This window comes from Mangifera indica, chromosome 20, assembly GCF_011075055.1.
Source record: "Mangifera indica cultivar Alphonso chromosome 20, CATAS_Mindica_2.1, whole genome shotgun sequence".
NCBI lineage: Eukaryota > Viridiplantae > Streptophyta > Magnoliopsida > Sapindales > Anacardiaceae > Mangifera > Mangifera indica.
The window spans coordinates 11,278,580-11,305,773 of record NC_058156.1 but is presented as its reverse complement, the minus strand read 5'-3'; the positions used below and the strand labels follow the sequence as shown (position 1 = coordinate 11,305,773).

Genomic DNA, 27,194 nt, shown 5'->3' with positions numbered 1-27,194 from the left:
TATGAGTCGAAAGCCTTGAAATTTCTGGATGATGGACCATATAATTGGGACTTTAGTCTTCCATGGCTATGATATTTGGGAAAATGAGAAAGGAATACTCCAGAAGCTGTCCAAAACATTGACCAAGACTCACTGTTTCGGTGCTTCTTCGTTGCTTCCTATCCAAAGAGAGGAATCTGTGGTGCTCATTTCTCCTGTCCTGTGCACAAGGCAAACAGTGACTCCTAATTTTCATTCTTATAACCCAAACTACCATTGTTACTCCTGTAGTTGAAAGAAAATTTGCAAAAGATTTCTTTAAACACCCACACAGACATGGATGAGAGGTTGCAGAATGCTGCCATGGAAGGAAATGTGGATGCATTATATTCAGTACTTGCAGAGGATCCTTACGTTTTAGAGCGTATTGATAAAGTACCATTTGTGACTACTCCCTTGCATACAGCTGCAAGGGAGGGAAAGATCCATTTCGCCAAGGAGATACTAAACTTAAAGCCTTCATTTGCTTGGAAGCGAGACCATCTTGGGCGTAGCCCCCTCCACTTGGCTTTGGAGGGAAAGCACCTGCAGGAAGGGCTTAGTCCCCGTGATTCGGATTTGGAAGAGAAGTACCAGGAACTTGTAACATGGTTGATAAAACATGACAGTGAGGTTGTCCGTGTTAAAGCAAAGGGGATGGTTACTCCTCTGCACTATGCAGCTCAACTAGACGATGAATCCAGTGTGGCTGACTTTTTGTATGTATTTGACTTTGGCCAAATGGTAATATAAAGGCATTAAATGTCTTGGAAACTTGGCTTGGAAGAAAGCCATTTTTGTTTATTGGAGGGGCGGCAAATTTCCTATAAATACCGCCTTCCTCTCTTCGTGAAAGATATACACTTCTTTCCTTGAAGCTTTCTTCTTGTTTTTTCCTTTTGCTTTTTTCTTTTTTTCTGTCGTGGCTTTGGTTTAATAAAATCATAATTCTCATTTTGTAATTTAATCACTTGTCATTTATTCTATTATATTTATAACAGATACAAGTTTTATGCTTTTTCTTTAGAATTATTGCCATGGAAGCCCCACCATCGTACATTCACGACCTCATGTTCACAACTTCCACTACTCCATCCAATCACACCCAGCGGCGGATTTGAACTTTGTTAGAGTAGGCCTACACCCACACTTCAATTAGAAAAAATTGAAGAAATATTATTTAAATTCATCTTCAAATAAAAAAAAAAATTGAAAATAAGTTACTTGCGTCCACCCTTAATGGTAAATATGTTTGAACAAATAAATTTAAAGATATATTATTAGACTCACTCTCAAATGAGTTTGAAATTAGAATTAAAGGAAATGTTTGTCTTAATACAAAATAAAACTTTAAACCAAATGTAGAATTGGTTATTACCCAAACACCACATTTTTATAAAGAAACCAAAGCACATGTCAATTAAAATCAAGGAGGTTAATTTCAAAGACTGAATTTCTTCCTCTAAATCTGCAACTTTATTTTGGCAACCATACCTCACAATTTCATTTCCAAAGATAGAGTTTCACTCTTTTGAAAAAATAGTGTTAAACTAAATAATTGATATTCAAATATTTATATATATTATTCTAATTTGTTTTGTTTATCAATACCCAATGAGATGTATGAATCTTCAATCTAGATGATTAAGTTTTGATTTAACAATTAGATTCAAAGTTATAAAGCCTAAAGATTAACTACTTATCTAGTAAATTTAATCAATCTTTTTATAAACCTTTGTGTCTTTTATTTATATTAGAATTGTGATTGAACTCTAAATTTGTATGGGAACTTTTTCATGGATTATAACTTATATAAACATATTTAATTATATTAGACTTAACTCTAAAGCAATGGTTTGTCTTTTTTTTACATTGAAAAGGTTTATTCTACCTAAAATATTACTTATGTTATTATATTTTTTCTTTTCTATTATTTCTTTTACTCATGGATTGGTGATTTTTATTTTTTAAGTTTTCATTACTTGATTAATGAACAATGGTGGAGCCATAGAGACAGGGTTGGATCTAAACCAAGCTGCTTGATCTCAATAGCTGACTTAACTTGCTTAGTTTGAATTGAATTTGAACAAAAAGATTTGACTTGTTATTGAAATTAAGTCAAACTCAAGTTAGGAGGTATTCAATTCAAATTCAATTCAAATTCATGACTCAAATCAGTTGTTTAAATTTGTGATTTGCTTCGATTTGAATTTATAGTTTGATTCAACTCAAATTCATAGCTCGAATAAGTTGTTTTATCGATTATTTGAGTAAAACAATGTTGTCCTAGTAATAAACTATAAATTTAAACTATTAATTCGAGCATAACTGAACTAAGAATTTGAAACACTAATTCAAACTATGAATTTGAATCAAACTCGAACTGAATTAAACCAAATATTTTTTTATTCAAGCAAACACGAGCTACCGTTAATATTGGTTCAACGAACTTGAATGAAACTCAAGTGAAGCTATTTTTTATTCTAATCGAACTTGAATCAAGAAACATTTCGACTTAATTTGCAATCGATTTCAAATTATGAGTTATTGAGTCATTTTAAACACTGGGTCAAAACGTGAATTTCAAGCTATTTCACCCGAACTTATATGGAGTAACTATCCTTTCTAGAAGTCACAAGTTTTGTCTGCAATCGGAGCTCATGATCATGAAGACCACTTGGCTGGTTTGTTGATATGTCCACCTCCATTTTGTTATGTTTAATCAGATGAACCAAACTCCATTTCAGTTAGAAAAAACATTAAATCAAAATTATGTGTTTTTGAAAAAGTTATAAAGCTAGAGTATTTGATTCAATTACAAAAACCTTAATAGTCAATTGTGGTAATTTATTATTAATAAGCTAATGAATTTTTCTTAATTATAATAAATATATGTAAAAGGAAAAGGGAAATTGAAGAGTAGGTGCAAAGAGCGTGGTAGTTTGGCCAAGAGATGGAAAATATATTATAAAGTCAAACAATTCTATATTTACATACTTTTAATTATTTAATTAAATATATAAATAATATGTTATTATAAGCTTGATTATTTTTTTAAATTTAAAATCACCTAACCAATTATTTAACAAGATACTCATTTTTCTAAGGCCAAAGGACTGTTCAGACTAGCAAAAAATTTATCCATTAAATTATTGAATTTAGACTATTCAAACCTGAAACTGGATAAGATCTGTATGATTTCATGGACTGGCCTGGTCTTAGTGTTGGAAGATTCTATGATTTTTATAGAGCACTAGGTGCTTATGCTTATGTGTATCTGTTCGTTGATGATTTGCTGCTTCTGGTTGTTCATACCGAGTTGAAAATGAGTATTGTCGTAGGAGATTGCAACTTCTAATGAAGTCATGAAAAAGATTATGGAAGACAATAGAGATTGTCAAGAGTACCCACCAACTTTACAATATTGGTTATAGAGAGATTGTCAAGTGTACCCACCAACCTTTGCAGTATTGGTTGGATGTAGAAAGTAGTGAAACTGAGATTAGAATCAATCTTTGGAAAAAAAAAATGGACATGATTGTTAGGTGATATGCTCTCATTTCATAGAAACAAACTTGTTTCTCGTTAATGTAGCTAAGTTCTTTGAAAATAATTTTAAGCTCCTCAAGGTCCATCTAAAGATGGCAATTCAATCCATTAAACCAAATCTCTAGTTCGCTCCTCTCCGAATGGAGAGAGAATTTGCCGATTGAAACATAGATGAGAATGAGGACAGGAATGACTAAAATCCCTAAAATCAGGGATAGAGATAGATATATTTTTGACCCATCTCCTCTTTGACTTATCCTTTCTCCGGTCTGTCTCCTACCACGCATATCCTTTAAATCTTTAAATATTGAAAACCCATTAAAAGTTTTGAATTATTATAAATATACCCTAACACATAATATATATTCTAATAATTTTTTAGTAGGGATGGAAGGAAAAAGGAAAGAAATTTTTCTTGTAGGTAAGAGGATGAAGATTTCTCATCTTTTATGTATCAAGGAGGGGGATCGATATTAGGGATTTGGCCTCTCCCCGTCCCGTGGCCATTTCTAGTTCCATTGTGTTAAGTTACTGGTCTACCTTCATGCTTAGTTTTGGAACTCCTTCATATCTACTGCCTTGAAAAAAAAGAGATAACTTCTAAATTTCTCTCTTGGTCTTGTTACTTTTAAACTTAAAATGTTTTGGATTTTTTGACGATTTAATTGTTATGAAATAACAAAAGGAAATAGTTAGGAAATTTAGGTGAAGCTGACATGAAATAAAAATGATTTCCATTTTCTGAAAACAAGTCCTTACCATCACCGAAGTTGCACCAAGGACTCAAGAATCAAGTTACAAGTTCTATGTTTTTTTTTTTTTTTGGAGGTTTTTAAAGTTGTAGGTTCATACAGGGAATAAGCTCAAAGCCTGAACTTCGAAAAAAATTTAATTTCTAACCGAAATAGTTAAACTTAAGCCCAAACCCAAAATTTTATTTCTAATCTAGGCTTGAACAAGTTAGATTCGGTTCAATATGCCCGATTGATAGGCTTATGGTTAGCAACCTGAGTTTTTGTCAATTTGGCGATGAATCCAATTATGCAGCTCAACTAGACGATGAATCCAATTTGACAGACTTTTTGTATGTTTGTCCATTATCAGTCGAAGATTTGACTGTTAGATCTGAAACTGCTGTCCATGTCGCCCTCAAAAACGGGAGTTTGAAAGCCTTTAAAGTCCTGTTAGGATGGCTCCAATACTTCAAAAATGAGGAGATCCTGAACTGAGAGGATGAAGAAGGAAACAATGCATTGCATACTGCAGTTTCTGCAAATCAACCTGAGGTAAGCATCCCATATGTTTTTTACTGCTAGCTCAATTTGCCTTGTAATTTTCTTTGCATAAGCTTCTAATATTTCATTATCTGGTCAATAATAAAGGCGGTGAAACTGTTGATTGGTTGTATGAAAGTGAATAAAAAGAACGGTAAAGGTTTAACAGCTTTGGACATCTTCAATGATCGCCAAGTTCAAGATTTGGTAGATGCAGCAGTTGGGGACATTCTACTTGCCGCTAAAGCTAAAAGTGCATCTCAACTCCATTGTCCGTCTTTAAGAGGTTCAGAAGAAGCTTCACTATTTGAGAACTCTTCCAGGGGCTTATCATTTTCTGCAAAAGAATTCCGAAAAGCTTTGGTCTGGGTTACCGAAGCATTGATAAAGTTCCACTTGAAGTCCGAAATGTTCTACTTGTGGTGGCCATATTGATAGCCACAGCCACCTATCAAGCTGCACTAAGCCCCCCTGGAGGATTTTGGCAAGAGGACAGCAATCTGCAGCCTCCAGCCACCACCAGCGCTATCAGTAACCTCACGGCCAGCACCATCTATAATAATACAAAGCCTTTTGATCACCTTGCAGGGAACATGATTCTGGGGTCTTTAGGCCAGTTAATATTTTTGACATTTAATTCTGCAGCCTTTTTTACATCTGTGTGCTTAATTACCACCCTCGTGACTGGGCTCCTATTTTACAGAATCATTATCACATTGATATCTTTGATGGCATTTTCGTATTATGTTTCTATTCTTGAAACTTTTGACTACAACGAAAGGACCTCTGTAGGGCCTTTGTTTCTCATTTTTCTGCTTGTAAGTTTTCTTGCAGCATATTATATTCCAATATTTTTAAATTACCAACAACTGAAGCTCACATGGCATGGCCGCCGGAGGAACCTACGTCTGGGAAGCTTTGAACAACCTAAGATGTGAATTCAGCTAGTGAATTTATTTTTCTGTCAGTTGTCTACGTTTTGTTGTTACATCTGCTATGAAAAAACTTAATAAAGTTGCTTCTTTCACTGTTACAAATTACAACATGGGGCCGTCAAAGTCCCCAACCCCAGCTTGGTTCGGCCCAATAATTTGAAAAAGCCTGTGTTAGCTCGGAATGGATCAAAGCGAACTGTGTCAGGCCTACAACTTAATCGGCTGTGTCAGGCCTGCAAGCTTAACGGGTCATGAGATAAAACTTGTGGGTGGGTTCATTAAAAATATTAATAAATCATATTTTTAAAAATTGATTAAATATTAATAAAAATTAAAAAATATTATAAATTATAATTTAGTAGATTGACCCATAAAAACATGGCCTGCAAATGTATATTATATAATATAAAAAAAATTATAAATATTATAAATTATAAACATGTTTTTGAAATTAATGCAAACAAGCCCCATATCAATTCTTTTCCAAAACACATAATTATGATTGGGATCTGGTTTTTTTTATTTTACCTGAGTTGAAGTTTGGTTCATCGAATTGAACATAACAAAATGGAGGTGGACATATCAACAAACCAATCAAATGATCTCCAAAAATGTATGGATTCTTTTATTGATTCTAAAATACAAGACATCTTAGATATTTTTACAAAAGACTATCAAATCTCAACCCTTGATTGATCAAACTAGAAATAACAAATTGTAACAAAACTCACCATTGGATTAAAGAGAATAGAAACCAAAACACTGTGTGGAAGGGTCAAGGAGGCAAGTCGAAGATTCACAACAATAAGTGGAATCAATCTTGCTCAAGTTGATGTAATGAAAAACTCACTGTTTTAGCATATGTTGACTAATATCACCTTAACCAAAAAGCAGTGTGTAGGGAATACACCTTTGACCAAAAGGAACCATTTTTGCTCAGGTTGCTATCTATAAGTTTGTTAATTGGGCCTATTGAACCGAGTGTAGCTTGTACAAGTCCAAATTTGAAAAAAAGTTCAGGTTCAAGCTTTAGACTTGCCCATTGGGGCATCAAATTTTTTTGTTTTGTCTTGGTTCATTAAATTTTTTCAGGCTTTAGGCCTATTTCAGACCTATTTCATGCATGAACCTATAATTTAAAACACCCATAAAAAAAAAAATACTGCTATAATCCCTAGAAGTTTGAAAATTTGACAAATACACCCCTGTCAGAACTGATAAGAAATTATCATATAATGCTTATGAAAAATTATTTTTGGAGTATACATTTACCAGATTTTTATTTTTATTAAATAAAAACATAATCAATATATGTTCACATAAAAAATTCTAACAATAAGAACACCATGAAGAAGATTATGGAAGATAACAGAGAGTATGTCAAGTGTATACAACAACTTTTACAATATTGGTTGGATGTGTGAAAGAGTGAAACTGAGATTAGAATCAATCCCTCAAAAAAAAAAAAGTATATGATTGTTAGATGATATGCTCTCGTTTCATAGAAACAAACTCATTTCTCTTGTTTCTCATTAATGTGGCAAAGTTCAATAAAGATAGTTTTAAGTTCCTCAAGTTTCATTTAGAATTGACAATTTGACCTATCAAACTGGATCTGTGGTCGACCCTTCCTAATTTTTTAATAGAAATGAGGATGGAGATGACTAAAATCCCTATAATCAAGGATTATAATAGAAATATTTCCGACCCAGCCTCTTTTCAATTTGTCTCTTACCCTATATATCTATTGAATATTTAAATGTTGAAATACCTTTAAAAAATTTTAAATTATTATAAATATATTATAACATATAATAAATATTTTAATATTTTTCTAGTAGAAATGAAAACGAGAAGGAGAGAATATTTTCCTAGGGGGATGGGGATGGGGATGGAGATTCCTTATTATCTCTATGTTGAGGATGTTGAAATAAGTGGCTCTTTATGTCTCACATCTATTAATTTAATCTCTTTGTATTTTACCAAAGGCTATAAATAAAGGCCTTGGTTTTAGTTCAAAATCATCCCTAAGACAGTTTTAGTCAGATACAATTGTATTGAGAGAATCCTATTATTTAGGGATCTCTAATAGTTTATGTTTCCTTTGTAACTATTCTTTGGAGATAGTGAAAGTAGTTAGCGGCGCCGAGGACGTAGGTACATTTACCGAACCTCGTAAATTCTTGTGTTCTCTTTATTTTATTTTTCTGTATTTTATTTTCTACTTTAATTATTTATTATTTTCAATAGCATAGAAGTTGTGTTTTGTATTTCCGCTGCATAACAAGTGGTATCAGAGCCTAGGTTTAGGACAGTGAGTAGCTATTTATATGGTTATGTGCATGTCTAGGAAAATGCTGTCTAAGGAGGCTAGTTTTTAAGGAGGCTTTGTCCCCACCAATCTTTCCTGGGTACTTTCCTGGTGCATATATTATCATTTTTTTGGCACTTACTATTATCCTGGGTTATAGTAATTGTGTTTTAGCTATTGAATATAAAATTGTGAAACTTGGTTATTTGAAAAAACTATCTACCAAGTAAATCATAGTCAGCAGAAAATGGCATCGACATCAACAAAGACAATTGTGACAACCGCAAAAATTGATGTGAAAAAATTTGATGGCCACAACAATTTTGGGTTATGGCAATGTGAGGTGATGGACGCCCTGTGTCAAGAAAATCTTGATATAGCTCTGGAGGAGGAAAAACCAGAGAAGATGGATGAGAAAGAATGGGTGAGGATCAACAGTCAAGCTTGTGGTACAATTCGTACGTGTCTTTGTAGAGAGCAGAAATATCCATTCATGAAAGAGACGTCTGCAAGTAAAATGTGGAAGACGTTAGAAAACAAGTATATGAAGAAGAGCAATAAGAATAGACTTTATTTGAAGAAGAGACTATTCCGTCTTCAATTGAAACCTGGTACAAGTATAAGTGATCATATTGATACTTTTAACCAGTTGATAGCTGATCTACTGAACCTGGATGAAACTTTCAAAGATGAAGATAAAGCAATGCTTCTACTAGGATCTCTTCCTGAAGAATTAGATCATTTGAGCATAACATTACTTCATGGAAAGGAGAAAGTGACTTACGATGAGGTATGTGCTGCTTTGAATAATAACGAAATTCGAAAGAAAGATCAACAAGAGAATAGAAAGTCAGTTATTGAAGCCCTTACTGCAGGAGGATGAAGTCAAAGTCACAAGCAAGAAAGAAGGGGTAGATCTCAGTCGAAGAAAAGACCTAGTAAAGATGAATGTGCTTTCTGTCGAGAGAAGGGATATTGGAAGAAAGACTGTTCGAAGTTACAAAGGAAAGATAAAGGGAGGACCAAAGTTGTTTCATGTGTAGTTGAAATTGAAGAAGATGAGTCAGATTTTGCTCTAGTAAGTCTACCAACAATATCTCAGTATGATGAATGGCTTCTAGATTCAGGTTGCACTTATCATATGTGTCTACACAAAGAATGGTTCTTCAATTATGAAAAACTAAATGGTGGAGTTGTTTTCATGGGCAATGATAGTCATTGTAAAACTGAGGGGATAGGTTCAATCCGTTTGAAGAATAATGATGGGTCAACTAGAGTTCTGACAGACATTCAACATGTACCACAGTTGAAGAAAAATCTCATTTCTTTAGGAGTTTTGGAATCCAAAGGCTTCAAGGTGTTAATGCAAGATGGAGTCTTGAAAGTTATTTTCGATGCTCTTGTTGTGATGAAAGGTACAAGAAGAAACAACTTGTATTATTATAATGGTGGTACAGTTTTTGGATCAGCAGCTACAGTATCTGGAAAAGATGTAGATGATGAAACAACCAGACTTTGGCATATGCGTTTGGGACATGCAGGGGAAAAAACCTTATTTAGTTTGGTGAAACAAAGCTTATTGAAAGGAGCAAAAACCTGCAAGTTGGATTTTTGTGAGCATTGTGTCTTGGGAAAACAGACAAAAGTAAGATTTGATACTACAATTCATAATACTGAAGGTATTTTGGATTATGTTCACTCTGATGTATGGGGACCTACTAAAACAGCTTCTTTGGGAGGTAGACACTACTTTGTTACTTTTGTTGATGACTTTTCTAGAAGAACATGGGTGTACACTTTAAAGAAGAAGAATGACGTATTAGGTGTTTTCCTGAAATGGAAAAAGATGGTTGAAACTCAGACTGACAGAAAGATCAAACGACTAAGAACTGATAATGGTGGTAAGTATACTAGTGATCCGTTTTTTGAAGTTTGTCAGGCTGAAGGTATTGTACATCATTTCTCAGTCAAAGGAACACCACAACAAAATGGGGTGGTTGAACGCATGAATCGAACCTTGCTGGAGAAGGTTAGATGTATGTTGTCCAATGCTGGGTTGGGCAAACCATTTTGGGCTGAGGCTGTTATATATACATGTCATCTCATTAATCATTTACCATCTACTGCAATTGAAGGGAAAACACCCCTTGAGGTATGGTCTGGAAAACCTGCTAATGACTATGATTCCTTACGTGTGTTTGGTTCGACTGCCTATTATCATACAAGGGAGTCTAAATTAGATCCAAGAGCTAAGAAAGCAATCTTTATGGGGATTAGTTCTGGAGTGAGGATATCGTCTTTGGTGTCCAAAGTTGAAGAAAATCATTCACAGTAAGAATGTTACCTTTGATGAATCTGCCATGTTAAAGAAGGTAATAAAGAAGATTGATGATACTCAACAGTAGGTGGAGTGTATTCCGTAACAGGTAGAGTTTGAGACAATCACAACAATAAACCCAGTTAGAGTTGTTGAAAATGATAGTGATACTCTAATGGCAGAGGAGGAAAGTGAAGATGAAGAGGTTTCAACCCAAGAACCTCAACAGCAACAAAAATCAATTGCATCATATAGGCCAAAACGAGAAATACATAAGCCTGCTCGATTTGCTGATATGGTGGCCTATGCACTTCCAATTGTAGATGATGATATTTCTTCCACTTATAAAGAAACAGTCAAAAGTCTAGAAGCTGAAAAGTGGAAGAAAACCATGGATAAGGAATTACAATCCCTTCAAAAGAATGAAACTTGGCAGTTAGTTCAATTGCCAAAACACAAGAAGACAATTGGGTGCAAGTGGGTGTATGCAAGAAAAGATGGATTTCCTAACAAAGAAGATATTCGCTACAAGGCAAGGTTGGTAGCAAGAGGCTATGCTCAAAAGGAAGGGATTGATGAGGTATTTTCTCCAGTTGTTAAGCATTCCTCTATTAGAATTTTGTTGGTCTTGGTAGCACAAATGAATCTTGAACTAGTTCAACTTGATGTGAAAACTGCATATCTACATGGTAATTTGGAAGAGGAAATCTACATGACTCAACCTGAAGGATTTAAGGTTGCTGATAAAGAGAATTGGGTTTGCAAATTGAAGAGATCGCTTTATGGACTGAAACAGTCATCAAGACAGTGGTACAATCGATTTGATCAATTTATGATGGAGCATAGGTACACAAGAAGCAAGTATGATAATTGTGTATATTTTCGCAGGCTACAAGATGGGTTTTTCATTTATCTATTATTGTATGTTGAGACTGCTGAGAATTCTATAGATATGATGACCAAGGTGGTAACAATGATCAAGTTCAATCATTGTTTGAACTTGATCAACATCCTGCAAGCTTAAATTGCGCCGAAAGGCGCATTTGAAGTCGTCGCTGAAGAAGAAAGTATAAAGGAAATTTGGTGGGACTCGCTAAATCACCAAGGTGGAGATTGTTGAAATAAGTGGCTCTTTATGTCCCACATCTATTAATTTAATCTCTTTGTATTTTACCAAAGGCTATAAATAGAGGTCTTGGTTTTAGTTCAAAATCATCCCTAAGACGGTTGTAGTCAGATACAATTGTATTGAGAGAATCTTATTATTTAGGGATTTCTAATAGTTTATGTTTCCTTTGTAACTATTCTTTGGAGATAGGGAAAGTAGTCAGCGGCGCCGAGGACGTAGGTACATTTACCGAACCTTGTAAATTCTTGTGTTCTCTTTCTTTTATTTTTCTGTATTTTATTTTCTACTTTAATTATTTATTATATTCAATAGCATAGAAGTTGTGTTTTGTATTTCCGCTGCACAACAGAGGATGCCATCTCTAATTCCATTGTGTTAAGTTGCTGGATGGTCTACTTTCATACTTATTTTTGGAGCTCCTTCATTTACTGCCTTGACGAAAAGGAGATGACTTTTAAATTTCTTTCTGTCTTGTCACTTTTAGACTTAGAACTGTTTTGGATTGTTTGACTATTTTTTAACTGTTATGAACCGATAAAAGGAAGTGCTTAGGAAATTTCGTGAAGCTACCATGAAATAAAATTGAGTTGCCCTTTTTGAAAACGCGTCATTAACAACTTCGTTATTGTAGTGAAGTCTTAAGGATCAAGATACAAGTTTTATGTTTTTTTCTCTAAAATTATTGGCATGGAAGCCTCACCAGCGTATTTTCATGACCTCACGTTCACAATTTCTACTCTCGGTTGCCACTCCACCTTATCATACCTTCTTTTTTGTCGAACTAAACAAAGTCAGTTTGAATCAAACTATTAATTTGATTAAAGGTATTACATATAAGAGATATTATTTATTATGTGTGATTTTAGGATTTAAGATTTAGAGTACAAGGTGGTATCACACATAAGGGATAGTTATTTGGTGTGAGCCTAGGCAAAATTGCTTGCAAAATGGAAGGGAATAATACTGAAGAATGATTCGTTCACAAGCATCTATCATCTAGGGTTTTACTAATCTTGACAGTATGAGTTGAGAGCCTCAAAATTCCATGATGATGGACCATATAATTGGGACATTAGTCTTCCATGGCTATGATATTGGGGAAAATGAGAAGGAATACTCCAAAAGCTGTCCAAAACATTGACCAAGACTCTCTATTTCGATGTTTCTTCGTTCCTTCTTATCCAAAGAGAGGAATCTGTGGTGCTCATTTCTCCTGTCCTGTGCACAAGGCAAACAGTGACTCCTAATTTTCGTTCATATAACCCAAACTACCATTGTTACTCCTGTAGTTGAAAGAAAATTTGCGAAAGATTTCTTTAAACACCCACACAGACATGGATGAGAGGTTGCAGAATGCTGCCATGGAAGGAAATGTGGATGCATTATATTCAGTACTTGCAGAGGATCCTTACGTTTTAGAGCGTATTGATCAAGTACCATTTGTGACTACTCCCTTGCATACAGCTGCAAGGGAGGGAAAGATCCATTTCGCCAAGCAGATATTAAACTTAAAGCCTTCATTTTCTTGGAAGCGAGACCATCTTGGGCGTAGCCCCCTCCACTTGGCTTTGGAGGGAAAGCACCTGCAGGAAGGGCTTAGTCCCCGTGATTTGGATTTGGAAGAGAAGTACCAGGAACTTGTAACATGGTTGATAAAACATGACAGTGAGCTTGCCCGTGTTAAAGCAAAGGGGATGGTTACTTCTCTGCCCTATGCAGCTCAACTAGACGATGAATCCAGTGTGGCTGACTTTTTGTATGTTTGTCCATTATCAATCGAAGAGGTGACTGTTAAATCTGAAACTGTTGTACATGTCGCTGTAAAATACGGGAGTTTGAAAGCCTTTAAAGTCTTGTTAGGATGGCTTCGACGCTTCAACAAAGAGGAGATCCTGAAGTGGGAGGACGAGGAAGGAAACAATGCATTGCATACTGCAGTGTCTGCAGATCAACCTGAGGTATGCACCCGATTTGCCTTGTCATTTTCTTTATATAAGCTTCTAATATTTCATTTTCTCCTCAATTATGAAGATGGTGAAGCTGTTGATTGGATTTCTGAAAGTGAATATAAACAACAGTAAAGGTTTGACAGCTTTGGACATCTTCTACTTTCGCCAACGTCAAGGTTTTGTAGATGCAGCTGTTGGTAACATTCTACTTGCTGCTAAAGCTAAAACTGCATCTCAACTCCATCTTCCGTCTTTAAGAGATTCAAAAAAAACTTTACTAGTCGAGCACTTTTCTGGTGGCTTACCGTTTTCAGAAAAATTTCCGAAAAGATTCTGGCTAGGTTACCGAAGAGTTGATGAAGTTCCTCTTAAAGTTCGGAACGTACTGCTTGTGGTGGCTCCTTGTAGTAAAAACTTCACCAACAACAAATACATATAACTGAGGTGTAATCTTCCGCAAACAATCAAGAGCACAATAATAATAATAATAATAATAATAATGCTAAAAGGTTTGGCTTATAGATAGGAAGCCAACGTTTTTTTGACTGATTAATAGTATAAGACACAAAATGCCGCCCATTTGCCTTAATACAATCTTGTATTTATAAGCCAAGAGAAGCAGATAATTTGCATAATTATGTATGAAGATAAACCCAAATCCTAGAACATTAAATCTAAATGTTTAAATGGAATCTACTAATCTATGTTATCTCATTAAAATAAAAGATAATTACGTATTTCATAATGGTAAGAGATAATTAGTATCATACAAATAATAAAACTGTCAAAATTCATCATTCTCTTTGTTTTAGAGTAAAATAACTTCTATCTACACTTTAAATCATTTTACGTATAGATAACATGTCTAATTAATGGCTAAATGTCTGCTTGGTATAGTTTTCGTACATTTTACTAAAGGATAGTTTGACCGTAGAACATGGACAAAGTAGGAAATATATTTAAATTTTATTCAAATATTAAGTCAGCGAGTATAAACACTATCACGTACACTAACCTAATCACATTTTCGGCGTCAATACCAGCAGAATTGTGAAGTATAACATATTAAAATTTGTTGAATATACTGATTAAAGAGGAGGACAAGTGAAATGGAAATATGATTTTCAAGAAAGTGAAGTTAAAGTTACAAAGATTGTGCAAACTGGGGAGCTTCAAAATCAAGCTCTTGCCTCATTATACAATTCATCAACCACTCACTGCTGAAAGTAAAACAATTCATCAATCAAGCTCTTGACTAGTTTCCGGTTGAATTGGTTTGTACATTTCAGTTTCAAAATAATTGTATTAAAGCATGATTTCCCTAAACTGACCGTATTTGTAGACCGACCATTTAAGTTTAAAGTTGCATATGATTGCTTTTAACCCTTTTCTGGATATGTTTTTAGGCATATTATTCTATATGGCAATTCTACTTCTGTCTTTAACAATATAGTTCAAATTCAGCATTATGGTCCTTCTAATGGATTTTAGGATGGCCTGACTCTACTGTTCTCATTTTTATCAACATTATGGTCAGCAAAAATTCAGAATAACTTCAAATTTTGTTTGCAACCTGAAAGTGTAGGATATAGTTCAGGTTGATTTGCAGATACTGCAGTATGCAATGAATTGTTTCCTTCTTCGTCCTTCAAGTTCTGGATCTCTTCTTTGTTGAAGTATCGAAGCCATCCTAACAAGACTTTAAAGGCTTTGAACTCCGGTTTTTAAGGGCGACATGGACAGCAGTTTCAAATTTAACAGTGAAATCTTCGATTAATAATTGTCGGAAATATATATTGGACTTACAAGTGTGAAGATTGAAATTCATATTACATAAAACCAATTGACCTATGTTAAGGTCCAATCCATAACACTTATATACCACTCATTTTATTTAAGTTTATTAGATGTGGGACTCTTCTTTATTTGAGTCCTCAACACCCCCGCTTAAGTGCAAGCACCTAAGCTATTAGACCTGTCTTTCGGCTCAGCCGATTTTTGGTTGGGTGCATTATCACTTATATCCATGAACACTTAGGCTGTTAAACCCGCCGTTTGGCTCGCGCTCTGATACCATATCGGAAATATATATTGGGCTTACAAGTGTGAAGATTGAAACTCATATTACATAAAACTAATTAGCTTATGTTAAGGTCCAATCCACAACACTTATATACCACTCATTTTATTTAAGTTTATTAGATGTGAGACTCTTCTTTATTTGAATCCTCAACAATAATGGACAAACATACAAGAAGTCTGTTAAATTGGATTCGCCGTCTAGTTGAGCTGCACAGTGCAAAGAAGTAACCATCCCCTTTGCTTTAACACGGACAAGCTCACTGTCATGTTTTATCAACTACGTTACAACTTCCTGGAACTTTCCTTCCATATCTGGATCTCGAGGACTAAGCCCTTCCTGCAGGTGCTTCCCCTCCAAAGCCAAATGGAGGGGGCTACGCCCAAGATGGTCTCGCTACCCAGCAAATGATGGCTTTAAGTTTAGTATTTCTTTGGCGAAATGGATCTTTCCTTGGCTTGCAGCTGTGTGTAAGGGAGTTGTCACAAATGGGATCTCATCAATATCCTCCAAAACATATGCATCATCCGCACGTATTGAAAATAATGCATCCATTTTGGTCTTGGCTTGGTTTCTCATTTTTCTGGTTATAGTTGCTTCTGCGGCATGTTGTCTTCCATTTTGGTTAGGCCAAGACCTTGGAAGGAAACTACCGCGTAAAGTGTAAATTAGGAACCTACATAGAAAAGTGAATTTACTTTTAGCTGCCACTTGTTTATATTTTGTTGTTAGAGTCAGCAATAATGTTTGTAATTTATACCTGTTTTTTAATACATTTAATGAAGTTGTTTCTTTCACCGTTACAAAATACACTTGTCCATGCCTTGACAACACTTGATACGCCTAGACGCTAATGGTGCCTTTGCTTCACATCATATTTTATTATCAAAATAAAAAATATATTTTCATAAAAATATATACTTATAAAATTACTATATATTAATTATTATTGTATATAGGTATAAATTATTATTATATTTGATAAAAATTTATAAATATAAATAATTATTATGTATTATTAAACGTTTTAAAATAATGCTATAATATTATTTTACTTAAATATTTTTCTTTATAATTATTAAAATATTTTTCATGTTATTTATTATATTAATTATACATAAAAATATTTTTATCTTGAAAAGTTAATAAAAAATGATTAAACTGTAAAAAAAAAAAAAATTATCTTGATAATATTTTAATACTTAAAATAGAAGTTATAATTAAATCACTTCTTATATTATCTGTCACATGTGTTAATAAAAAATTATCAAAATCTTTTATTACTAGATTAACTAAATAAAATAAGGGGGGTAATAATCTTTTGATACCTCAAACAAATACCCGTGAAAGGAAATTAATCAGTTACGTTAAAAAATGGGGTTAATAGTAAAATATCAAATATATCCATAATTCTAACTATAACATGACATAATTCACTTCAATATGTATCATATAAAAAAAAAATATCCTTCACCAATGAGAAAAATTGCAGTCTTCCGAGGATGTAAAATATCAAATAAGTACATTATTTGATTTAACATTCTTCACGAGTCTACCATTAGATGTACAATATCACATGAGTTCTATTTGATGTAAAATATCACATGAATCCCCTTAGATGTGAAATGTTCCATGAGACAGCCTTTAGTTGTAATTTGCAAAACATCATATAAATCTTCATTCAGATGTAAAGTATGATGTAGTACTTCAATTGAACTGCATGTATCTGTAGATGGGACTCTAATTATGGTTGGTTTAGTTAGAAAATATTTTATTATCAAAATTTAAAAGATTATTATAAAAATAAATTATTTTAAATATTAATAAAGATAAATTAATAATATATTTATATAATAAACATTTATAAATAATTTTTGCATTTGATTGATAGTACTAAAAGAGATATTAATATATTATTATTTAACGTATTAAATATATATAATATAAGTAATAAAAGATATAAAAATTTATTATACCAAATGCGGGAACAAGGGTTTACCCAAAGTGTCAAGCCATGTCAATTCATGGCTTAGTCGGGAATGTTGATGATCGGGCTACAAAAGGAGGGAAAACAAAGACAAACCGGAGCCACATTCAATGCAACAATCTTAATTATAGAAAATGTTTAATAAAAAAAACTTAAAATATATGTTGATTACAAGATAAATAAAGACATGACTAACAACTCTTGACATCAGGTTATAAGCTGGTAAAAAAGAAACAACAAACTTCCTAAAAGCTTGATCTTTTCTCTGCACACTCATTCTTCATTTGCAACTTAACAACATTATCTAAAGTCCACCTCAGCTCATGTTCAAGCCCCCGTTGACAGCTTCACTGTGCTGCCAACAAGTTGAAATCCGCATTCAATTAAAAAAAATTTTAATTTTGAATTTGATATGGTCCAGCTCAAACCTGATTTGTTTATGATAAAAGTCCAATATTTAGGCTCAAACTCAATTTATTTGATCTAAACAATTATTTTAAAATCGGATCAAACTAATCGGTTTAACCGGCACTAAGTCTGATTTAGTTAATATAAAAATGAGGGGTTTTAATTGATTCGGTGAAACCCAATCAAAATTTGGGTTTGACCGATTGAACCAGTCAAAAATTAGATTTGACCAAATTTGATCAGGTTTGACTAAAATTTTGAATTTTTTCTAAATATTAATTATTTTTGAATAATTTGATTATTTTTTATTAGATTGAATAAATTTATAAAAGTTTGTAAGGAAAAATAAAATAAAAAGGAAAAAAAATATCTCATATCCATTGAAATGTCTTCTATAAACAATAATTTACAAAATTGTGTTTTTTTTCTGTATCATAAGATTGAAACTTTTTTTATTTTAATTATTTAATTGAAATCAAATGAATAATTATTACTCATTAAAAATGATATGTTCTAATCTTTATAAGTGTGAGTATTTGATTAATTTTATTTTTTACACATTTTTTAAGCAAAATCTATTCATTATAATTTGATAATAAACTGAACTGGTTGAACCATGAACCAGTGAGACAACCGATTCGATCACCAGTTCGATTTTAAAAACAGTGGATCTAAACTCAAATTCGAACTTGAACAACTTAGATTGAATCAAACTTGTATAACCTAACATGAAGAAAAGGTTCTACATGATTCATGGAAAGCTCGGTGAATGGTAATAATAAAAATTCAATGTGGAATATTATTCAACAAGTTGCAAATTTGGTTGTGGGAAGTGAAAAAAAAAACTGAACGTAATTGAATATAATATGTGTTTTGAGGAAGAGTGATGTTAGAGTGTACTTGTAATGAGTACCAATAATGTTGGTTCTTGGTAGTGGTTCCAGTAAGTTGTTTCTTAATGAAATGGTTGCACAAAGGTCCATTTCTGTGATTGCTCCTGGTTCCCGGGACGCTGCTTTGTGTTTCAGGTGTGTGCCGTTTGATGCTTCAAACTGATGGCTGGGCTTTACCTGCTGTCTTTGGCTTCCTGCCATGGCTGGATGGGCTGGGTTCATGGTTAGTTTAATTTCAGATTGTTGTCTCTAGTACGATTTCTGTTATTTAAGTGGTTCGTTTTTGGTTTGTAATTGTGTGTTTCAACCAATAGGCTCGCGTTGACTTGTACTTTGAGTGATTTTTGGCTCTCTTGTGGGATGAGCTCAGGTTGTATTTGTGGCCCGTTTTCTTATTTTTTTAATGTATAAATTTACTTAAAAAAAAAAGGGGCTGGCTAAATGGTGCGTGCAAACAGAAAAAGAAAGGTTGCCATAGGATTCTGGAAGCTCACTGCAGCAAGTTAGCAATGACTCCAAAGTAGCCCGGAGGGACGGTTGAGTGGCATAGGGCGTGGCGCAGGGGCATAACATTAAGGGGTAACTTGAACGTAAAAAATGTGAAATTTTCAAGAAAGAGTGTTTGGATTTAAGATTTATTGATATTATATTAAAATCAAACTCTTATATTATATGAAACAATGATTATAAGGTGAATCTCTAGATTTAAAATTTTACTTTCAACAAAAGAAAAAACGATTCAGTTTGAATAAAACTACTCAGTAAAAAATAAAATAAATTTTTCTATCTTGTCACTTTTAAACTTGAAATATTTTGGATTATTTCACTATTTAATTATTTAATAAAATTATATATAATTATTTTAAGTTTACAATTGAATATATATTTGATGTGTGTGATATGTGATTAAATATTTTTAAATCAAAAATAAAATTATACATAATTATATAATATCACATATAAATATATATCTATTTATATTAAATACACGTTTATTTCAAAAATGAGGAAAAGAAGTTTGTGGGAAATTTAGGTGAAGCTACGACGAAATAAAAATGAGTTGCCTACTGTGAAAAGTCATTACCAATTCCCAAGTTGCAGTGAAAACAGAACGATAAAGATACAAAGTTTTTGTTTTCACTCTGAAATTATTGCCATGGAAGCCCCACCACCGTACCTTCATGACTTTGCATTCACAACTTCCACTCTCCATCGCCACTCCAACCTATCACACGTCGTTTTTTAATGAATCAATTCAGTTCGAATTTAATCTTTTAAAGAGAGATGATACATAAGGGATAGTTGTTCCATGTGAACTTAGGCAAAATTGCTTGCAAATCTGAGGGAATGATACTGAAGACTGATTCGTTCACAAGCACGTCTCATTTAGGGTTTTAATCTTCTTGACGGTATGAGTAGTGTGCCTCGAAATTCCTGCAAGATGGACCATATAATAGCGACGTGTCTTTCATGGCCCTGATATTTGGGAAAATGAAAGTACTCCAGAATCTGTCAAAAGCATTGGCCAATATTCTAGGTTTTGATGCATCTTCGTTGCTTCTTATCCAAAGATAGGAATCTGTGGTGCTCATTTCTCCTGTGTCCTGTGCACAAGGCAAACAGTGACTCAGAATTTTCATTCTTACAACTCAAGTACCACTACTATAATTGACACAGAATTTGCAAAAGATATCTTTAAACAGCTACACAGACATGGATGAGATCATGAGAGGTTGCAGAATGTTGCCATGGAAGGAAATGTGGATGCATTATATTCAATATTTGTAGAGGATCCTTATGTTTTAGAGAGTATTGATAAACATAAACCTTATCTATCAAATTTAAATATGTACACTATCAAAATTTACTTTGATGTTAAAAAAAAGTTGATATATTCAATAATAAATTATACAAAATTATTTTAAATATTATTTTTAAATAGTTAAATATTCTAATCACGGATCAAATTAGGGATGAAAAAAATATTTGAAGGTCTAATTTTGGATAGAAAAATGTGATTCACTCTAAAAAAATGAAAGATTTCCTGATTATAAAACTAGGACTTTAAATGTGTCTCTTGTGGACAAGAATCCTGATTATAATAAAATATTTAGTATTTAAAACAATAAAAATAATGATATTAATAATCTACATCAAATTAGCTTGACTCTATCTAACAAAATGTTAATTTCATAATCTAAATTAATTAATTTGACCCATGTGAACCTAAGCATTAAAGTGTACTTAGTGCCCGCAGGTACTTCATATTAAAATCTATACATTCAAATTGTTCAACATCCCTTTTATTATTAATTAAATTTATTATTAATTTTTGACCAAATGGGTATTTCCCAATCAAAGTCCTGTGAGCGTACAAATTCTCCTTAATTAAATTTTAGAAACTTAAATTTTCATTTGTCATTCACTTATAGTAGTGCAAACTTATCATTCCAATTTATGAACAGGGCATGTACACTTATATTAGATTTTTTTTTTTTTTTTACTTGAATTAGAGTTTGGTTCATCTTATTGAACATAACATAATGGGGTGGACACATTGGTTCTTTTTTTTTTTTGGTTTCTATCAAAATGTCTGTCAACCAGATCTGTGAACTAGGTTTAACGTATTCAAGCGCAGGTCTGAAAAAAAATTTGGGCTCAAGCTTTGGGCCTTAAATTTTTTGTTCAAACCCATTTTATTAAATTTTTTCAGGTTCTGAGCCTTTCAGGCTATTAAACCTACATCTGCAGTACCAAAAAAAAAAAAAAAACACTTTTCCATCTTCTATAGATTTGAAAATCTGACAAATATACCCATACCCACCATCATTAAAGAATGAAATGTGATAGGGTGGAGTGACGACCGGGAGTGGAAGTTGTGAACGCTAGGTCATTAAGTCATGGTGATGGGGCATCCATGCCAATAATTCCAGAGAAAAAAACATAAAAGTTGTATCTGGATTCTTGAGCCGACATGGGAGTAGGTAATGACTCATTTTCAATGAGTGCAACTCATTTTTATGTCATGATAGCTTCACCCTAAATTTCCTAACAACTTCCTTTTGTCATTTTCATAACAATTAAACAGTCAAAAAATCCAAAATATTTTAAGTTTAAAGTAACAAGACTGGGGAAGAAATTTAGGAGTTCCAAAAATAAGCATGAAGGTACAGAAACGGAAACACAAAAATGTGAAAATGTTGAAACTGAAATGTTTAACATAGTTTCTCAGAAATACAAAAGATGAAAATAAGGGAAAAAAGTATAAATATAAAAAACATAGAGGGTTTCTGATAAAATGCCAACTTTTAAATAAAATATACAACAAACCATATTTCTTTAAAAAAAATTGTGACAACTTTTTGATAATAATAAAAGTATGCACTCAATTAACTTGATTTATCAACTAATAATCAAATAAACAGTATATATAAAATCTAACAGAGCTAATTTTTTGAATATTCATTGATAGTTGGAGAAACTGAAGGTGGAGAGAAGATAAATTTTAACGCGTTAAAGAGGAGAAGTAACTAAATTCATCCAAAACATGAAAGATTCAAGCCGTTTAATCAAAAATTCATATCTCGAAACCTTAACATAAAAAACACCCAAAGTGTTCATCCAATCGCCTAAATTTCTACACCAAATTGTAAAAATATGACCAACTTGATTTGCCATTTGCGTCTCTAGAGAAAGTCATGGGGTTGGACGGCTTGCAAATTCTTGAGGTAATGGGTTTGGTTTGTGATTTTGCAATAATTGGGGTCTTGATTTTGTTTTGGTTTTATACCAGGGCATTTTGGTCATTGTACATAAATTGAGTATATTGGTTTTGTCTTAATGTATTTGGGAAATTATGTTTAATTAGACTATAATTTGATTAAACATAATTTGGGTATTTAATTAAATTTCCCTTAAATTTTATTTTTCTGTTAAAATAAATTAGATAATATATCTAATGATAAATTATATAAGATTATTTTTAATCAATTAAATAATTTGATCACCGATCAAATAGTCTAATCGACCTTTGGACCGGATAGACATATAGGCCAGCTCTGCAAGCATTGTAAGAAACATCTCCGTTAACTATATATATATATATATATTCAGAGCAGGTGTAGCATCATAAACAATGCTAACTCTATCAACATAACATAAAAAATAGCAGCAACAGCTGAGTTCACATCTTAGGTTGTTTAACCAAGTGCGCCTGATCATTTTGTTAGATAAAGTGAAGGCAATTGGATTTGGATGTAGATTATTAATATCGTTTTTTATTATTTTATATACAAAATATTTTTTAAGGACTCCGAGATTGAAGTCTACAACAAAATATACAAAATATTGTTCACGACCATAATCTGAAGAAAAATTGTAGAATGGCCATGGAAGCTGGGAGGTTACAGAGGCTACAGAATCTTGGCGCAGTAGGAGATGTGGATGCATTATTTTCAATACTTGTGGAGGATCCGTATGTTTTGGAGGACATTGATAAGATCCCATTTGTGACAACTCCCTTACACACAGCTGCAAGTGAAGGAAAGATCCATTTCGCCAAGGAGATACTAAATGCCATCATTTGCTAGGAAGCAGGACCATCTTGGGCGTATTCCCCTCCATTTGGCTTTGGAGGGAAGCACCGGCAGGAAGGGCTTCGTCCCCGTAATTTGGATTTAGAGGAGAAGTACCCGGGAGTTGTAACATGGTTGATAAAACATGACAATGAGCTTGTCCTGGCCCTGTTCTCTGCAGACTCATTCTTCATTTGCAACTTAACAACATTATCTACAGTTCACCTCAGCTCATGTTCTGGGCCCGTTGACAGCTTCACACATCAGCAGCCTAGGTCAGTATAATGCAGCGGCTTCCGAGGCATTTTGATGCAGATGTTGCAATGAATCAAGATTATATTATTATTTTTCAGACTCAAAATCCTTTGTCTTTATTATTAAAATGCTTTTCGTATATTTTCGCTTTTTTTTTTTTTTCTGGGCAAAAGAACAATAGTTTTGGTCGAAAGCTGATGACGTGGAAACCAAATGAGGTGTAGCACGACAGTTCTGATGGGATAAGCCATCGTTTGAGAGAGCCGAACAGGCATCAGAGTCACCAACTCAACTGGGTTCGTAGAAGGCACTTGGTGAATACTTATTGTGTTGTAAGGATGCAACTCGCTTCAATAAATATAGCCTTGCTCTTAATTGTTATGAAAATGACGAAAAGAAGTTGGTAGGAAATTGAGGTGAAGCTACCACGAAATAAAATGAGTTGCCCATTTTTAAAACAAGTCATTGCCAACTCCAATGTTGCAGTGTAAACACAAGAATCTAGAAACAAATTTTTTGTTTTTACTCTGAAATTATTGGCATAGAAACCCCACCACCGTAGCTTCATGACCTCGCATTTACAACTTTCGCTCTCTATCGCCACTCCATCCTATCACACCTCATCCTTTATTGAATTAACTTAATTCGAATTTAATCCTCTTAAGAGATAATACACACTAGGGATAGTTGTTCCATATGAGAAACAATCTGTTTGAAAAAAATGGTTTAACAATTTGATATGAAAGAAACAACTTTTTTAAATCTATTAAAAAAACATGTGATTGAGTTTTATTTTATTTTTTATTTAAAATTATTATTAAAAAATTTACATATTATTTATATATTTATTTTATATATTTAAAATATATATACAAAATTTTATTGTTAAAAAAAATAAATTGATAATAAGAAGACAACTTAAAAGTGACAATATGACTAGGGAGCATCGAAATTCATGGAAGATTGATCAAATAATAGCGACGATAGTCTTCTATGGTTCTGATATTTGCGAAAATAAGACGGAATCCTCTAGAAGCTATTCAAAACATTGCCCAAGACTCTCTGTTTCGATGTTTCTTCGTTCCTTCTTATCCAAAGAGAGGAATCTGTGGTGCTCATTTCTCCTGTCCTGTGCACAAGGCAAAAAGTGACTCCTAATTTTCATTCTTATAACTCAAACTACCATTGTTACTCCTGTAGTTGAAAGAAAATTTGCAAAAGATTTCTTTAAACACCCACACAGACATGGATGAGAGGTTGCAGAATGCTGCCATGGAAGGAAATGTGGATGCATTATATTCAGTACTTGCAGAGGATCCCTACGTTTTAGAGCGTATTGATCAAGTACCGTTTGTGACTACTCCCTTGCATACAGCTGCAAGGGAGGGAAAGATCCATTTCGCCAAGGAGATACTAAACTTAAAGCCTTCATTTGCTAGGAAGCGAGACCATCTTGGGCGTAGCCCCCTCCACTTGGCTTTGGAGGGAAAACACCTGCAGGAAGGGCTTAGTCCCCGGGATTTGGATTTGGAGGAGAAGTACCAGGAACTCGTAACATGGTTGATAAAACATGACAGTGAGATTGTCCGTGTTAAAGCAAAGGGGATGGTTACTCCTCTGCACTATGCAGCTCAACTGGACGATGAATCCAGTGTGGCTGACTTTTTGTATGTTTGTCCATTATCAATCGAAGAGTTGACTGTTAAATCTGAAACTGTTGTACATGTGGCTGTAAAAAACGGGAGTTTGAAAGCCTTTAAAGTCTTGTTAGGATGGCTTCGACGCTTCAACAAAGAGGAGATCCTGAAGTGGAAGGACGAGGAAGGAAACAATCCACTGCATACTGCAGTGTCTGCAGATCAACCTGAGGTAAGCATCCGATTTGCCTTGTCATTTTCTTTATATAAGCTTCTAATATTTCATTTTCTACTCAATTGTGAAGATGGTGAAGCTGTTGATTGGATATCTGAAAGTGAATATAAACAACAGTAAAGGTTTGACAGCTTTGGACATCTTCTACCTTCGCCAATGTCAAGGTTTGGTAGATGCAGCTGTTGGTAACATTCTACTTGCTGCTAAAGCTAAAACTGCATCTCAACTCCATCTTCCGTCTTTAAGAGATTCAAAAAAAACTTTACTAGTCGAGTACTTTTCTGGTGGCTTAGCGTGTTCAGAAAAAATTCTGAAAAGATTCTCGCTGGGTTACCGAAGAGTTGATGAAGTTCCTCTTGAAGTCCGGAACGTACTACTTGTGGTGGCTATATTGATAGCCACAGCCACCTATCAAGCAGCACTAAGCCCCCCCGGAGGATATTGGCAAGATGACGGCAATCTGCAGCCTGCAGCCAACAACACTGGTATCAGTAACACCACCAGCACCATCTTTAATACAGAACAACATGCTGCAGGGGAGATGATTCTGCAGTCTTCAGGACAATTATCATTTTTGACATTTAATTCTTTGGCTTTTTTTACGTCTGTGTGCTTTATTACCACTCTTGTAGCTGGCCTCCCATTTTACAGAATCATTCTCGCAATGACATCTTGGATGGAATTTTCTTATTTTTCTTCTATTCTTGAAACTATAGACTACAGCGGAAGTTTCTCTCAAGGCCTCTTGTTTTTCTATTTTCTGCTTGTAAGTGTTCTTGCAACATATTATATCCCAACTTTCTTAGCTCGCCAACATTCGAAGCTCACACGGCATGGCCGCCGGAAGAACCTACGTTTGGGAAGCTTTGAACAACCGAAGATGGGAAATCAGCTGTAAATAGTAATAGTGAATTTATGTTTTGTAATTGCTTGTAATGTTACAACAACTCTCTGAATATATTTAATGGACTTGTCTCTTTCACCATTCAAATGGGATGTCAACTGCCAACTATTTAAATATTTCAAGTTTTTAGATATTCGACATATTACAGTAATAAATTTTAAGACAAGGGAGTTAAAATGTTTATTACCTATGTATATATGATCATCTTCTGACGTTTCATTGGTGTTTATGATTAAAGGTATTATGGTCATTTAATGACTGTTTTTAATTTCCGCAAGATTTTAAGTGTTCTCATGCTTCAATTTAGTTAGTGAAGTGTAATAACATTTTCCTTTTGGAGGGCAATTTTGGAAGGGCAGTTACTAGTTAATATCAAAACAATGTTTTTAAAATTGGATCGATGATCAAACCGATTATCTCACTAGTTTATGGTTTGACTGGTTCGATCAATTCAATTTAATATCAAATTTATTAAATAATATCTTACATTTAACATATGTTTTAAACATAAACCATATTAAGTTCATTAAAATCAAATTTGTACAATTATCAACAACAATAAAATATATTTACTTCTTTGAAACATAAATTTTAAACTCATTATTAAATTAAAAAAATTTACATTCAAAATTGTTCAAATTGTTCAACTATCTCTTATTGTCTGATAAATTTATTATTATTATTTTCCGTTAAGTATTCCAGATTAGTTAGTGATCTTGTCCATTACAAACTTTTAAAT

General features: G+C 33.5%; 1 protein-coding gene across 1 annotated transcript; it reads left to right on the top strand.

Moving 5' to 3' along the window:
• The first annotated feature begins 192 nt into the window (after window positions 1-192).
• On the top strand, window positions 193-26,542 carry LOC123203884 (ankyrin repeat-containing protein BDA1-like). The gene is made up of 3 exons (XM_044620354.1): window positions 193-741; window positions 25,351-25,548; window positions 25,622-26,542. Exons 1-3 carry the CDS (start codon window positions 316-318, stop codon window positions 26,447-26,449), a joined length of 1,452 nt encoding a protein of 483 aa, XP_044476289.1. The 5' UTR covers window positions 193-315; the 3' UTR covers window positions 26,450-26,542.
• Window positions 26,543-27,194: the final 652 nt, after the last annotated feature.